Here is a 17440-nt window from a genome sequence, read left to right as displayed (position 1 = left end):
TAGGGCTGTTGTGAGGATAAAATGAGATAATATCTGTAAAGCATCTTGCAAAACCAAAGCTCTAAATGAATGCTAGCTGTTACTATCTTTTGTGTGTTTGTGTGAGGGGCAATTGGGGTTAAGTGACTTGCCCAGGGTCACACAGCTAGTAAGTGTTAAGTGTCTGAGGCAGGATTTGAACTCAGGTCCTCCTGATTCCAGGGCCAGTACTCTATCCATTGTGCCACCTAGCTGCCTCTAGCTGTTATTATCTTGTCCAGTGCCTTCCTTTTATAATCAACAAAACTGAAACAACGCAGAAAAGTTAGGTGATTTGTCCCAAGTCACACAGATATTGAGTGTTAGAAGCATGCCCTCTCATGCCCTCTCCCTCCAAATCCAGAACTCTTTCCACTGTACTTTGCTGATATCTTATTTCATTTCATTTCTTTCCTTTTTGGGAGGGTGGGGGGAAGACAATTGGGGTTAAGTGACTTGGCCAGGGTCATACAGCTAGTGTCTGAGGCCAGATTTGAACTCAGATCCTCCTGACTCTATCCACTATTTAGTCTCTTTCCAAAGATCTTGTTCAAATACATCTGTTCTTTAAATGTGATGCCTAATTAGGGACAAAATGGCTTTGGTTTTCATGTCATTTGGGATACATTAGAATTCATAATACTACATTGTAGAGTTTCAATAATAAATTAAAAACAAAAAGACAAAAGAGGTCACAAGATACTTCTTGGTTCATTTTCTGTCCTCCTTCTACAACTTGAATTAATTCTACAGTTTTGATCATCATCTTGTAGAAAGACAAATTCTGGTGGCTCATGTTGATGAGTCCCTGCCCCAGAAGTTCACACAAAAAGTTTTCACTGAAAGAAGTATCCAGTGGGCAGCCAGTGACATTAGGAGGTGCCCATAAATGACTGGGCCATGTGTATGAAGCTCTGTATAAATTCTTCCACATGTTTTTCCTCCAGTTCCTCACATTCTTTGCATCCTGATTCTTCAATGTTCTGCCAGAGGAGAAGACAAAAGGAAAAAAAAAAGATGATTATAACAAGGTAAGGCTCCATACCCTTTCCTCATGATATTCCATCGACTAAGCATTGTGCCAAGAACCTGAGAGGTCCCATGAGCTTCCTGGGTAAAGCTTTCAGAGAAGGAAAAGAGGGACTATAGGGGTTTGTTTTTCCTTTATTATTGATAAAGGTCATAACAAAAGAATTTACATTTCTTTGGATTAACCCATGAAACTGTCATTCTCAAACAGGAAGTTATTTATTGATTAAAAATTTTGAAATTATTTCTTCTACATGTGATTAAATCCAATTTCAACCTTAAGAACTTTAAACTGTTATCCTCTATCCTAATTCAAAAGCAAATTTTAAAAAAGAAAAAAAACCTGGAAGTGCCTATTCTTTGTAAGACATTGTTTAGGCAGTTGCTGCTGAATATTTTTTTTCTCTCCTTCCTTTTTTAAAAATTCTTTGTTATAAAGGGTTGCTCTCAGAGAGGGACAGAAGAATGGAACTACAGGGGGAAATGCAGGTGATATAAAAACAAAATACATCAATAAACATCTGCTAAAATTTTTTTTAAAAACAGACAAAAACCAAAGCTAACTCATGTTTGCATTTTACCAGAACAGACAACGCTCACCCTGTCTGATGATAATGTGGTGTTAGCAGTGATGATGACATTTTCTACTGTTTCATGGAGTGTGACATTATTGCTTTCATAGGAAATCACACGAAGTTCCAGAAGGAAGCACCTCATCATGGTGATTCTGCAACTTGGCTACAAGCAGAATTGAAAAAGAGCTGCTTTACCAGAATTCACTGCACTTTTTAAATATATATATATATAAAATAATATTTATTATATATAATATATATATATACACATGCATACATACACAAACATACACACTCTCATATTTTAAAATTTGGGGCCAAAGACTTATTCTATGCAAACATTTCCTAAGAAAGTGTCATGCTCCAAGATTTACATCTATGAAACAACTAACTTACGGAGTTTTTACTCTGGCAGAAAACAAAAGAAAAAAACCCTACATTTCAGAAGAATACAAATGCTAAAAGGGCAGCCACGTTGTGGAGTATGGGAATCATTTTTGAATAGCAGACTTGGATTCTGGTTCAAGTTCTTCCACTGACTCCCCCTTTAACCAGTTCCTTAAGAGAATCATAAGATTTAAAGTTGGAAGAAGTCATATAATCAAAGCCCCTCTTCTGCTTATGAGATCTCATAGTTGGAAGGAGCTTCAGAAGCCATCTGGATCTCAATGGGAATCCCTTTCTACAATATTCCCCATGAAGAGGAAGGCAGAAAGAACTCTTTATATGGACTCTTCCATCACCTCCTAAAGGAACTCCTTTCCTGTGGAAGCAGCTAGCGAGTCATTCATTTTGGACCACTATATCATTACGAAATATTTCTTGTGTTCAGTGTGGGGACAGGGCTAAAATGGGGTTCTGGTCAGATGTCCTAGTTTTGAATACTGCCACTACCATTCATTACCTGTCTGACCTTAGGCAAGTCACTAAATCTATAATCATTTAAAATCTGCCTATGCAACTTCCTAGGCTCAATGATTTAAATCTGGAAGGGACCTTGGAGGTCATCTAATCTACTGCCTTGCCATTTTACAGATGAAATGATTTAGCTCCAGTCATACAGTAAGAGTAAGATACAGAATTTGAAGCAAATGTCTCTTTCCCTATGAGCAGAATGGAGAGAGAGCCTCCTACCCATGTCTCGGAGGTATTAGAAGGATAACAAGAGATATTCTGTTGGAAGTACCTTGAAAAGTTAAGTATTTACAGGAATGGAAGTTTTTTGTTTGTTTGTTTTTACCACTAATACTTAAAAGGTGGTTTTGCTTTTAGAGGGGGAAAGACACTGTAGCCCAGATAGTAAATGCTGGAAGCAAGAATGCCATGCCTATTCAGTGGTCTGACTCATTCTAGGAAGAATGTTTAAACAAGCAAAATTTGCTTCAACTAAGCCCTTGAGACTCGCTAGAGCTACTAAAAATCAATTTCTAAGCTTGTTGGTGGTTAATTATTCATGTGGTCTGCATGGAGAAAGCATAAAAGTACAAGGCAAGCCAGGCTCACGGCAAGGAAGATGACCAACACTACCCACATGGTGCTCTGGTTGGCTGGGAGACTAGAGATCAGCTCATTTTCTAAATAATGGGGAGATTTCTCTGAAATTTTTGCAGGAGGCTCTTAATTGAAAACTATTAAAAAAAAAAAAAAAGGCCATGTTCCTGGTGTCGGCAAAAATTGGCATTGCCAAAAAGATGTTGATTAAGACATTACTGATGGAAAACCCAATCACAAATTAACTCATAAACACAATGTCTTCTAGGGGGAGAAGGAAAAAGGAAGAAGACTTTAGACTTTGTTTTTTATACCCAGAACAGTGTTTTTATACACAGATTTGCCTCAGGTAATTTCAGTCCAATTAACCAAGGTCAAAATGTTTCTTTTCAGCCATTGAGAAAATTAATCAGTTTTATAGATTTGTTGCTTGGTTTATACAACTTGTAATAGGCAGAGCTTTTATTTTATTTGTAAGAGAGGGAGAGACCATCTCAGTAATGCATACATTTGCCCAATTTACAGAAAACAGGCAAGTTGATATGGGTGTATGATGAAGGCCTGGCTGGGTTGGCCACAGAATTCTGTGGAGGGTAAGTCATATAACCAGTAGTATAACCTGACTGACCTTAATATGTTTTCTAACAATGACTTCTATATTCCCTTCTAACTATCACAAAGAAAAAGGTCCAAAAAAAAAAAAAAAGGTGAAAAACAGTCTTACTCTCATTTTATTTGTGGTGGTGTTTTCTTTTCTTTTTTTTTTTTTTGTCTCCCCAGTTTCTTTTTGAGAAAGGAAACATCATATAATAGATATAGGGCAAGGCTTGGAGTTAGGAATAACCAGGTTCAAATTCTATTTCTGACACTAATTAGCAGTGTGACCCAGTGAAAGCCCTATTACCTCTTCTCTGTCTCAGTTTCCTGACCTGTAAAATGAGGGTTGTTGGATTAGTTGATATACAAGGTCCTATCCATCTGTGTTGGTATGATCCTATGAATCTGAACCTCTGTGAGTCTCAGGTATCTAGCTAAGACATTCTGATTTGCATTTGGTGGTTTATACAGTCAAAGGTCCTTGGCACATGGATAGCCTGACAAGATGGGAGGTTCTGAATTTTTTTTTTTTTTGGAGGTAGAGGGTTGTTTGTTTTCCACCCTGTCAGCATCAAGAGTCCATGGAGACCTTTTCATAATATTTTTATTTTAAAATTTCCTGGCTACAGAGGAACACATGGAAAAGTAAGATTTGAATTCTATAACGTCAGTTAAATTCATTATGAGTCCTGGAAGATCAGACTCCTCTTCTGGCTTCTTGGAGGGTGACTCAGATTCCTTAAATCTGTTTCTTCTCATTCTGTTTAGGGAAGTGGGCTTAGAACGAACCAGCCCTGGAGACAGATGCAGGAAGGAGCTAGGCCAGCATATGTCACAGAAAAGAGGATGGGCCTAAAGGAGCCGAAATCATAGACCCAAGGGCCCATTCAAGAGGTATACATAAACAAGTCTGGACTGATTTTTTTCTGAGCCACCCATGGGGTGATAGCTTTCTAGAGTAGAGTAGAGACTGGAGTAGAGAATCAGAAGACCCAAGTCCTAACCTCTTCCTAACATTAACTCACTGCATTTAATATCACTAAAGCATCAAAGACGAGGGATTTGAATTGTGTGAACTCTATCATAGAATCACACAATATCATGCTTGCAAGAAGAGTGGGGGAAGGGACCTGGATGGACTTAGATGTCCTCTAGCTTTTGATTGTCGACCTTCAGTACTGGGAAACTCATTGATTATCCCTCATAGTTGCCCATGCCACCTTTAGCCATCTAATTATTAATGAGTTTTGCCTTCTATGGAAGGAGCCATATGCTGATCTGCTATTTCAACCATTATACCTAGTTCTGTCCTCAGGGTCAAGCAAAGCCATCTCCTCTTCCACATGACAGCTATCATGTCATTCCCCCCTTTGCTAAGAACATTCCAGTTCTTTCATATGACCGTCACAGGGTTTGGTCCTTTCCAGTGCTAATTTTTTGAAATAATAACAAAATTCTTTCTTCAAACCTCCAGCAATTAAAACAACATAGTCAGTATGGCAAAAAAAAAAGTGGCAAATGTACTCACATGGGCATTACTTTCAGTATACAGAGTGGCATCGATATTTGATTTCTGAAAGAAAAGAAAATTATATATATGAAAAGTTCGAGGATGAAAACACATAAAAATTTTTGAAATTAGACATCAGGATTTTTAAAAATGAAAGAAAAAGTGTTCATTTTCCATTCAGCTGGAACCTGTTTAATGGAGCCCATGCCTTCCTATGTTTGGTCTGTGACCTGCTTCATCCATCTAATACCCAGACAAGGGGACTCCCAGTCCACTGTTATAAACGTAATACTAGTTCACAAGCCATGGAAGAGATGGGAAAATCAGGACTTACTTGGATAAAACGTTGAATCTCCTTCAAATCATCTATGATATATATCCAGTTAGAAGCTTCAGTTTTAGGTAGTTGGGCACTGATACAGCTGAAACAAAACCAAATTATGAGGTCTTTCTGTACCAACATGATTCTGGCATTAGTTAGCTACTAATAGGAAGAGAACATGGGATCAAAGGCTTAGATTAAGTCACTTGTTTTTGTTGTTTGTCCTTCCTTCCTTCTCAAAGAGGACCAATAACATCAGGAGGTGATGTCATGACTTGCAGTTAATTGGATTTAAGGGAGGGAGGGCTGTGTAAGATCACCAGCCTCACTCCTTCCTCCAGAGCCACCTAGGTCCAGTGGCAAGATATACATCAGGAAAACTGGAGATGGCCCAGGATGCAGTGGGAGAACTTGGCCTTTTAAGTTAAGGTCTTTCACAGGTCACAGTTTGCCTGAGGCAAAATCCACTCATTGTTAAGGCCAGGTAAGAAAAGAGGAAAAGAAAGGCCTCTATTACACAGTCGAAAAGAAAATAAATAGATTGGGAGTGGGGAAGAGACCCTCAGAGTTTCTGGGCAAAATAGAAACAATTGCTATTTAAGTTCACTCTGAGCCAGCCAGAGACCAGACAACTGAGGCAAGATGAAGTTACAACTATGTATAATAAAATAAAATTCATCGACAAGACTTCTTAACCAATGAAAAGCTAAAACTCATTTTTGTTGTTGTTGTTGTTAACATCCATTTCCATGGGACAGTTATGGGGCAGAGTGGATTGAGTGCCAGGTCTAGAGTCAGGAACCCATCTTTCTGAGTTCAAATCTGATTTCATATAATTCTTATCTGGGTGCCCCTGGACAAGTCACTTAATCCTTTATGACCTCTGTTTCCTCATCTATAAAATGAGCTAGAGAAGGAAATGGCAAATCACTCCAGTATCTTTGCCAAGAAAACCCCAAATGGGGTCATGAAGAGTCGGACATGAACAAAAACAAACATCCATTTTCATAGCATTGCCAAGTAAGTCCAACATACTCTCTTAAATCACGAGTAGTTCACTGTTAATTTGTTTGACACATCCATCTTTTATTGATAGTACCAGTGATGGTCTACCAGAAAATTTTAAAATCATCTATTCAGATTTAGTTAGGTCTGAGTTTAAATGCAAAGAGACAGTGACCAAATGATGCATTCATTCCCCTTAAACTGTACAAAGACTCATATTCCAAAGTGTAAAGACCTATAGATTTTGAATGTGAGCTACCACCTATGTGACCTTGGCTGAGGTCACTCAGTTTTCCTGGGTCTCAGGTGCTTCATCTATAACATAAGTGGGTTCATTAAATGACCTCTGAGGTGCCTTTTAAAGCTACAGATGTATGATAAAAGAGGCAGAAATAACAGCTGATTTTAGGGAATTTTCTAAGAGGAGTCTAGTCTACCTTGTTCTGCCTTGCCAGAAGGAATAGAAGATGGCAGCTAATCACTTTCTCTCCCCCCCTTCTCTAAAATCTGACTCCATTGCCCTTCTGGTAATGTTTGTTACAGAGTGAAATGGGCTGTCAGATTTTTAGGTTAGGAAATATGCCACCCTAGGAAAAGTCTCAAAGCAGAAGACAAAATAAGAACTACTTTTGGAAACAACAAAGGGGGGGAGATAAAAACAATCAGGTTTAGTAATCTGTAGAGACAAATGAGTATGTAGCTTCTCTCTCTCTCTCACCTTGGGGCAGAAACTCCCTGTATCAATGCAGATCATCAACTCCTCTGTTTACTGAGTCTTAAGAGAGTTGCCAGGGGTACTGGGAGTTTAGGTGACTTGCCCAGAGTTACACAGCAAGTATGTGACAGAGTCAGGATTTGAACCCAAAGCTTCCTGGCTGACTTACTATCCATTGTACCATACTGCCAACCTGCCTCTCTTCCATTCTGCCTTCCTTTCATTCCCCCCAAAACAAACCAGGAGATGGATTCCTTAAGAGTATGTATGCTAGAAGCAGGGCAGGGAGAAGTACCAAGGAGGGGGAGTCTAATTTTATTTGGGGTCATAGTCATGAGAAGCAATATGGCATAAAGCAGGGGTATCCAACTCAGATAGAAAGGGACTCCTGCAGGTTACATATTGACTTAGGAAACAACATATTAAATAACATTATCGATGTTGTGTTTTAATGTATTTTGTTCAACGTTTCCCAGTTATGTTTTAATCTAACAGGGGGTCCACCTGGGAATTTTTCCAGATGCGTGAGGGCTGCCACCAACCTGAGTTCTGACACCTCTGTTAGAGAGGATAAAAAGCTACCTAGAAGGTAGCCCTTTAGAATTTGCACTTGACAACTGTCCAAGAGTATAAATTGCAAACTCATTTCAGATGTGCATCAACAGAGGGAGTTTCCCCATTGGGTGTTCTTCACAAGGATGAAATCACAGGCCTGGATTAACAACCCCACACACCACCCCCTTCATCCCAGATGTATTGAAAGGGAGGAACTAAATGAGTAGATAGGTACCTTTCCCTTTAAACCATAGTTTTGGAGCAAACTGAATTAAGCAGAGCCAACCATTTCTGCATGAAATCCGGATCATAGTTTGTTACCTGAGAATGAAGAAAGGCGTTCCAGCTTCAGTTAAAAAACTAAAAAAATGACTATTTAAAATGAGGCACAAGTAGCAATGAATACGCGTGCTTCTTAAGTTTGATTTCTGAAAAACATAATTAGAAAAGGGTCATTTGAGCAGTGTTCATTCTTTGAAAGGTGATGTGCTGTGGCTAATAATATTCCACTTTATTTCTCTATACAAACTAGCTAGCTTTTTTTCATAATTCATTATGGCTCATTCTCTTTACTGGCACTAAGAGGAAGGAAGGAAACAAGTATTTACTGAAGTCTTATTATGTGTCAAACACTACAGATATATCCCATTTTATCCTCACAACAACCCTAGGAGGTAGGTGCTTTCAGTGCTTATAGTTGAGGAAATGGAGGCAGACAAGTGACTTGTCCAACATCACACAGCTATAAAGTTTCTGAGCGTACATTTAAACTCTGACCACAGGCCGAGAGTTCTATCCACTGTGCCACCTAGCTGCTTCTAAGAGGCATTTGAAAGCACATAAACAGTCTCCAAGTTACTAGTCACACACATCCATTCACTCAATTGTTCATCTGCTTATTTACTTCTTACAAGACTTGAATCTTCATAATTATGCTCTGCTTGGTTCAGGATGAACATTCTCTCCCTGGAGAGGCATAATTGACTAAAGGTAAGACAAGGCCGAGCAGAAGCAACTCACTTTTACAGATGCCTGATTGACAAAGCAGGCAATGGGCATACACATAATCAAGAGTTCATAGCTCTGGCTCAGGAAGGGACCCGAGAGTCTAGACGGTTCAATCTTCTCATTTCACGAAATGGGGTACTGAGGCCTAAAGAAGTCAAGTGATTGGGGCAGGGAGGTGGTACAGTGGATAGAGCACCGACCCTGGATTCAGGAGGACCTGAGTTCAAATCTGGCCTCAGACACTTTACACACTTACTAGCTTTGTGACCTTGGGCAAGTCACTTAACCCCATTTGCCTCACACACACAAAAAAGTTAAGTGATTTCTGAGAGGTCACAAAGGTAGGAAGGAGCACAGCTAGAATCAAAGCCGAGTCTCCAAACCTAGTATCCTTTCAATTGTATAATACTGCCTTCCCTGACAGCTGAGAGTTCCTGCAGTCTTCTAGGTTTTAGAGGTCTGATGGCCCTGGGATTAGACAAAAACAAAAACTCTCACAGAAGATACTCAGAAAATCCTGGCAAATTCTACACACAATATCTAAGAATGCTCTTCTACAAGTGTAATTACCTTCATAAACAGATGAGGAAACTGAGGCTTAGTGAGATTTATTAAAGGTCACACTAACCATTTTAGTAAATACCTCTATTCAGTAATGAAATAAAAACCAAAGGGGGTGGAAGTCCCTGTTCTAAAGGAGTTTTTTATTGTTTTTCAGTTGTTTTCAGTGGTGTTCAACTCTTTGTGATCCCAGTTGGAGTTTTCTTGACAAAGATACTTGGAGTGGTTTACCATTTCCTTCTCGAGTTCATTTTATAGATAAGGAAACTGCAGCAAACAGGATTAAGTGACTTGTGCAAGGTCACTCAGATATTAAGTGTCTGAGGATGGATTTGAACTGAGGAAAGAGAGTCTTCCTGGGTCTAGGCCTGGCACTCTATTTACTGCACCAACTAGCTGCCCTCTATTCCACTAGAAAAAGGGAGATAACTGGTTAGGTCTCCCATTAAAATATGAAATGTCCCACATCATGGAGGACTTTGCTGGTAAATGATGAATCCTGGGTCAAGTTCAAAGCCTTCAGCCATGTGTGACCAAGGAATAGCCAGGTGGTGCAGTAGATAGAGCACTAGACCTAAGTACAAAGCCAGCCTCAGAAACTAACTCTCTTCAATTTAAGCTCATACCTTATTCAAGGAATAAATTAAAGTTGACAAATTTCCTACATTTATTCACCACTCAGTCGCCAGATATTTTGAAAATCTAATAATCTAAGTATTGCAATTTTCCACGAGTACAAGTTTGTTTTACTTTCAATGTATTTATTTGTCCTGAAAAAGAACAAGTCAGGCCATGAAACTAAAAAGACACCATGAAAAAAAAATCACACAAGTTCAATTTCACTTTTTGTTACCTCCTTAGTTAAAATTTATATTTGTGGTGCATCTATTGGCTTATGCTGACACTCTGTGAACCTAGTAGCACTCTAAAGAAGCCAGAAGAGTTAATGTAACTAAAAGCAGGTAGACAGATGTAGGCATAAGGATGTCAAATTTATTTTATGCCTAGAATAATGTAGGACCTGCATTGGTAGAAAGAACTTCCTTATCCAGGAGGTCCCTTTACCAATGAAATTTTAAGTCCAATACTATTATTTTTGCTAAAAGGATATCATTTGGTATAATAGAGCTAATTTTTCATAGTATACATAGTATACTATAATTTTTCATAGTATACATCCTCTTTAAACTATTTAATATTTCCTAGGCAGTATGTAACTGTAAGCACAAGATTGTCTCTTAATTATACCTTTCATGTTAAATAATGTCTTGTAAAATAATAATATAAATATTAAGCACCAATTTGCATGTTACTTTTAGGATAAAATATTATTTGGATCAAGTCTTAAGAGAAAAAAAGTCCACGTTACCTTAATTGTTATCAATCACTATTTGCTCTGATTTTCCTTGTTACTTTAAGAACAAATTTAAATCTATGACAGCAGGTGCCCTGAACATTAAAATTTTTATTCATGTTTTCAGAATAACAGAATAGTTTTAACTACCTTTCCACATCTGCTTGTTCTGCATATGTTTTTTTCTTCTTTTTGAAGTGATAAATTCTCTGCTATATGAAATAATTCTAACTATAATTTGTACAATTTGGAAAAAAATTAAGCATGATTCTGTCTCCAAATGTGAGAATGTCAAAGAATGGATTATAAATGCTTTTAGAGAGCCACCTTTTAAATTGATGGAAATTACTTAAAATGAATTTAATCAATAATAAAAGAGACTTATATAGAAGCAAATCAAATTTCACTTAAAATGATTAATCCAGAACTCCCAATAACATGGGGGCAATTCTAAGGGTATGTTGGGATATGCTAGGCATCCTAATTATCAAAAAGCATTTCTTTTCCACCTTGTAAAAATAATGATGCCAATATAATTCCTGTCCTCAGCCATTCTATGACTGATAGAGATATTCAGATGTCTCTGAAATCAGGTAAAGGAAAGGGTGGAGAAGAATTATAACCCTTTCCCTCCTGGAAACATCCCTGTTATTTGCAATAATGTAGCTAAATTTTGTCTCCAGGCTGTGTAAAGCTTCAAGAAAAACATGGATAGATGACCTCAGGAAAATCTTGCTGGTAGGATTATATTATAGCTCTGGCCAGCTCTCCTAGAGGGTTTTTCTCAGCAACTACGCAGCTATTTTTCTTCCTGGATAAAACCCGGATTGCTCATAATAATAACAGCTCATAATTTAAATCGCTTCACTCTTATAAGGATGCTTTCATATAGATTAACACATTTGAGCTTCACAACCAGCCACCTGTGCTAAATAATTATTATCAAATTTAGCTCATAATATTTCTTTACACATACTCCCCAATCCCCAATGTTGAGGAAGATAATGCAAGGTTATTTTTTTTTCTCTGTTAATTTGCTCCATGGTGGGCTGCCATTATCATAAGCATCCAGGCTAAACCTATGACAGCTTGCTAAGGGCAGGTGAAAAGACGTGAACAGAATTACACTAAATTTTGTTTGCTGAAAATTTTGCTCCAGGGCATGCACAGCTCTTCCAACTGGTTTTAACAAGCTTTCAGAGGACAAAATTTGTGGAGGACACAATTTGCAACTAACCACTTCAGCAGGCTGGGAAGCTAAATGGAAAGGATGAGGAGTTTTATCTGCTGTGATGTAGTTACTATCTTCAGGAATATCAGTAAAACAATGGTTCTGTGTAGGAATGAATTTTTAAAAATAAGACATTAAGTGCATATAAGAAGCCAAGTGCTGCACTAAGTTCTGGGAATACAAACAAAAATACAAATATAAGGCCGATTCCGGACATCAAGGAGTTTATAGTCTAATGGGGGCACAGCATACTGTACAAAGATCAAGGAGAAGTACTCAGATCCAAGAAGTTACAGGAAGATGCATGTTTGAAGGAACAATTGCAGAGTCGATTCAATCATGCTTCCAGAAGGGCATGAGAAGGGGTGGCTGGGGCTTTCCTTGACCATTATTTCAGGAAAGTTCATGGCTAGTCAGGATAGAAGGATCCCAAAGTGGCAAAGCAGTAATATATTTATGGAGTACTTTTTGTCTGTTTGTTTGTTTATAGCCATTCCCCAATGGGCGCACACTCTGTTTTCAAGGTTTTGTTATCACATACTACTAATACAACTATTTTGGCATACCTGGAAATTTGTAGATTTCCCTGGGGTATAAGGATCTTGGGTTCTTGAAGGTTATACCCAAACCAAGCAACTCATAGATTTAAGCTAGGACTTAGGCTGGAAGAGATCTTAGCAGTCATCAAGTTCAATGCCCTCCTTTTACAGATGAGGAAACTGAGATCCATAGAGTTTAACTGACTCCACCTAAAGGTCAAAGTCCTACGGACCTACCTGAATTCATTCATCAATGATTAACAAACTACCTACACTTCCCAGTGTGATTCTGAACCTGCTGCAGTCATCATGCAAACCATATATTCTCTGTCCTCCACTAATCCCATCTTCTGGCTCTCACCAAGACTTGGTTTATCCTTATGACATAGGCATCCTTGGCCATCCTTTCCAGCACTGGTTGCACTTTCACTTATTCCTCTGAGGCACTGGTCATGGTAGGGGAAGTTGGAATACTCCAAGGTCTCCCTCTGTCAACATCACTCAGCAACTTCTCCCTTGAGATATACTCAATCCATAAGTAGCACCCAACCAAAGTTTGGGTAGCTGTTTTCTTCCAACCTCCAAGACACTTCTCTTATTTCCTCAATAAGTTTACTGCCTGACTCACAGTCTTTCTCTTTTCCTGAACTTCTGCCCTTAAACAAGGAGACAAATATAAATATTGATATCCCTTCAAACACTGTACTCTCACAGTTCCTCAATTTATTTCACATGACCCCACCCCAATTTGTCACTGATGTCCTCCTGCCATCACCCACAAATGTATCATTTCTATGTCCAGGAACTCTGTAATTCCACTTTATAATAACAATCTGTTGTCTTTCTACCTCTTCCTTAAAACTCCAAGCCCTGTCCTTCATCCTCCCCATGACCTCCAAACGTGCAACCTCTCAATTCTCCCCCAGGCCATTTCCCTTGCACTAGCTATACTCTCCTCCCTTTCCCATCTTAACCCTTTGCTGAATTGGTTCAATTCTATACTCTCCCCCTTTCTCTAGTCCCTGACTTAATTAGTCTAACATCAATATTGCCCTGCCAAGCCATACCCACTGGCTTTGCTCCTAGTTATACAAATGGTGCTCACTGAAAGTGGAGAAAAATCATTGTGACTCACTATCTCCCTCACCAGAGTGACTTTTCCAAACTGTCTCATTTCTCAGATCTTCTGTGCTCCCCTTTCCCACTATCTTCTCATCTAAGAACCTTGCTCATATTTCACTAAAAAACTGAAGCTGTTCACCAAGAGCTCCTTTTTCTCTCCATCTCACATCTCTTTGACAACTGTCTTCTCTTTCACCTGACTCACAAGAAGAGAACTGTTCTTTTCATTTCCAACATGCAGAAGGGATCCTCTTCTATGCTGTCTTCTCCATAAGAATGTCCCTCCTAGCATTTCTGCTCTTTTGCTTGTCTTCAATCTCTGTCTACTGGCTGATTCCCTACTGCCTAAAAATGTGCCCATGTCTTTCCTAGCCTCAAAAAAACCCCTTACTCGATCCATCCATTCCCACTAGCAACCATCCCATATCTTCTCCCCCCTTTGTGGCTAAACTCCTTAAGAAAGCCACCTATAATCAATACTTCCATTTCCTTTCTTCTCACTAACTTCACACAGGTTGGCTTCTGACCTCATAGTTCAATTGAAATTGCTCTCTCCAGTTATCAGTGATATCTTAATTGCTAAATCAAATGGCCATTTTCAATTACTCTTCTTGACTTCTCTCCAGTCTATGACACAGCTGATCACTCTCTTTTCTCTAGGTTTTTGCATGACATGACTCTAATCCTGTCTCTCCTCTTTACTGTCTTACCACTCATCTCTTTTTCTGGATCTTCACCCAGGTTATGCCCACTAATTATATGGAAACCCTCAAGGTTCTGTCCTAGCCTCTCATGTCCTTTTTCACTTGATCTTATCAGCTCTCATGGAGCCAATCATCACATCTATACTGATATTTCTTAAACTACTTATCCAACCCTAACCTCTCTCCTAGACTCTAGACTTATATTTCCAACTGGATGTTCTACAGACATCTTAAATTCATCCTGTCCAAAACTGAATTCATCTTTCCTCCTCAAAGCTTCCTTCATCCTAACTTTCCACCATCCTCCTAGTCACCCAGATTCACTATCTGGGTGTCACCCTTGACTCCTCTCTCTTATTTCCCATATTCAATCTGTTGCCAAATCCTGTCAATTTTACCTTTGTAGCATCTAAACTCCCTTCTCTCCTCTCACATAGCCACCACCCTGATGTAGGTACTCATCACCTTAATCCCTGCAGTTTGATCTCCCTGCCACAAGTCTCTTCCCACTACAGTCAGTTCTCCACACAGCTGCAAAGTAATCTTCCAAAAGTGCAAATCTGACCATGTCTATCTCCTTATTCAACCAACCCCAAGGGCTTCCCTAACACCTCCAGGATCAAATAAAAATTTTGTTTGATATCCAAAGTCCTCCTACCACCAATCCTAGTACATTGTTATCCAGATACAATGGCTTCCTTTCTGTTCCTGGCACAAGACAATCTCTCTACTGACACTTCTACTGGCTGTCCCCTTTTTCCAAAATTCTCCCTCTCCCCATCCCTACCTCCCGGCTTTCCTCATCCCCCCTAAACCTCTCTGTGGTTGATTATCTCCTATTTATCCTGTCCATATCTTATTTATACAGTTTTTAGGTTGTCTCCCTCATGAGACTGTGACAGGAGGTCAGGAATTGTCTTCTGCCTTTCTTTGTATTCCCAGGGTATTGTGAAAAAATAATGGGTTTTGGAATGCCCAAAGGCCCCAACTCCAGGAGATTATTTGGATTGACTCACTTGAAGTTGACTTGATTGATACCACACCTACCTGAGATGCTGGTTCTCAAAGGGTGTGAACTCTAACCTCTGTACAGGACCACCCTCAAGTCCAGTGAACCAATGGATTTGGTGGATGCTAGCCAATTAGCTTGAAGCAATGTGTAAGGACTACCTCCCCTCCAGATGCAGAGGAAGCTTCCACTCTCAATTTCACTCCAGAACAGGCTCATGGAGGAGGAATTGAGGAAGATCCAGGCCAGGCTGGAACTCTAGGCTAGATAGGCCTTTTCTTAACTTTCTGAGTCAAGTGTTCTCTTTTAACTAATACTTGGTATGCTATAATAAATGCTTAATGCCCCCAAACTGGTGCTAAAGCTTCTAATTGATAAGTAACAAATATATTAGAAACCCTAGCTAATTTTCTGTATACTTGGGACAGGAATAAAGCCAACATATTACATTTTAAATGTCACAGTATATAGAGCAGTTCTTGGCTCTTAATAAATGCATCTTTATTCACTAACAGCTATTAACTACTTAAGGCAGGTTTTAAGCCCAGGTTTGTCCAATACTGCACTCAGTCCACTAGATCTACTGACTCTCTTGCCTGGAGAATGAAAGTACCACAGGAGGAAGTAACCCATTTATGAAACCACGTGAAAATTAATCATAAATGGTAGTGATTCAAAAAAGCAATAACCACATTGTTTCTGAACCATTCAAAAACTCAATCTTTTTCATTGTTCTTAGGTAGCAAAGTTAAATCAAGATAGTTTTTTTAATCAAAAGCAGCAAAAGTGCCTAACAAAAAAGTACCTCCTTTGTCCAGCCCTGGCTACATAGAAGATCACATGAAATTTCAACCTCCCCAAATGACTTTAGCTATAAATGTCATACATGAGCATCCTACAGGAACAGACCAGAGAACAGAGTGAGTGAGAAATGTATCAGGTAAGTACAGACAGGCCCAACCTCTGCCTGAAGCGCTTCTGGAATGACTAATATTGGTGGTGCTTTGGGAAAACAGGCATATTGGTACACTGTTGGAGTTTTAAATTGATATAGCTATTAAAAAATCAATCTGAAATTATGCTCCAAAAGTGCCTAAACTGTACATAGCCCAATACCATTAGTAGAAGTATATCCCACAGAGATGAAAAAGGAAAAGGACTCACAAGTGTAAAACTAGAGTGGCTTCTTTGTCATAGAAAATAACTGGGAACTAAGGGGATACCCATCAATTGGGGGAATGGCTGAACAAATTATGGCATATGACTATAATGGAATACTATTATGCCATAAGAAGTTAAGAAAAGTGGCATTTAAGAAACTGGAAAGACTTGTACAAATTTACTCTGAGTAAAGTGATCAAAATGATAACATCCTATGGTATCAACATTTTAAAAAGAATTTCAAAACTCTTAAAAACTCTGATCAACACAATTATCAACCATGCTTCCAGATAATCAATTAAATGAGAGAGAAGTGATGAAATAAGAATGTCATATTTTGATCATGGCCAATATGGGAATTTTTCTCCTTGACAATGCTAACAGGTGTTTTTGTTTTTGTTCTTGTTTTTTTTTTTTAATTCTTTTTTCTTCTTTTTTGGTGGGTGTGGGGGTGAAAGAGGAGAGGTGGAGAAGTAGAAGGGAGGAAAACAAATGTTCAATAATTGAAAAAAAATTTAAAAAATAAACTAATTTGAAAAGAAAACTACCTTGTTTTTATGTTATATATTTCTGAATATATCCTTCCCAATTCTAAGCAAAAAGACATTTCTTGAAACAAAGATTTTTTTTAAAATAGGAAAAAATTCATTTCAGCAAACCTAATCAATACATTAGCTATAGCTGACAACTTGAACAATATTTCTCAGTCATAATCAGCCACTCCTATGATGAAAGGAAGGAGATTAATTTTGTCAACTCTTCACTAGGGCTCAGTTTCGCTATCCAAATTATACAATATTCAGCCATGGGTTTTTGTCCTTCCCATTTACATTGTTGCAGTTATTCTAAATATTGTTTCCCTGGTTCTTCTCACTTTATAGAACTTTTCCCAGGCTTCCATGAATTCTTCATAATTGCTCTTATGTAGCCAAAT

General features: G+C 38.6%; 1 protein-coding gene across 2 annotated transcripts in view; it reads right to left on the bottom strand.

Moving 5' to 3' along the window:
- Positions 1-207: 207 nt before the first annotated feature.
- The window catches only part of IL15 (interleukin 15), a 152682-nt gene continuing 135449 nt past the window's right edge, over positions 208-17440 (bottom strand). For both annotated transcript variants that reach the window (XM_043969776.1, XM_043969777.1), the window contains exons 3-7: positions 8139-8245; positions 5555-5642; positions 5239-5283; positions 1648-1785; positions 208-1001 (exon numbers count right to left, since the gene is read on the bottom strand). In XM_043969776.1, coding sequence (XP_043825711.1) covers positions 891-1001; positions 1648-1785; positions 5239-5283; positions 5555-5642; positions 8139-8245 — 489 coding nt within the window. In that variant the 3' untranslated portion in view covers positions 208-890. The remainder of the gene's footprint in view (positions 1002-1647; positions 1786-5238; positions 5284-5554; positions 5643-8138; positions 8246-17440) is intronic.

The sequence above is a fragment of the Dromiciops gliroides genome, chromosome 6, assembly GCF_019393635.1.
Source record: "Dromiciops gliroides isolate mDroGli1 chromosome 6, mDroGli1.pri, whole genome shotgun sequence".
NCBI classification, from domain to species: domain Eukaryota; kingdom Metazoa; phylum Chordata; class Mammalia; order Microbiotheria; family Microbiotheriidae; genus Dromiciops; species Dromiciops gliroides.
The sequence above is the reverse complement of the archived record's forward strand: the minus strand, read 5'-3'. Positions and strand labels throughout refer to the sequence as shown.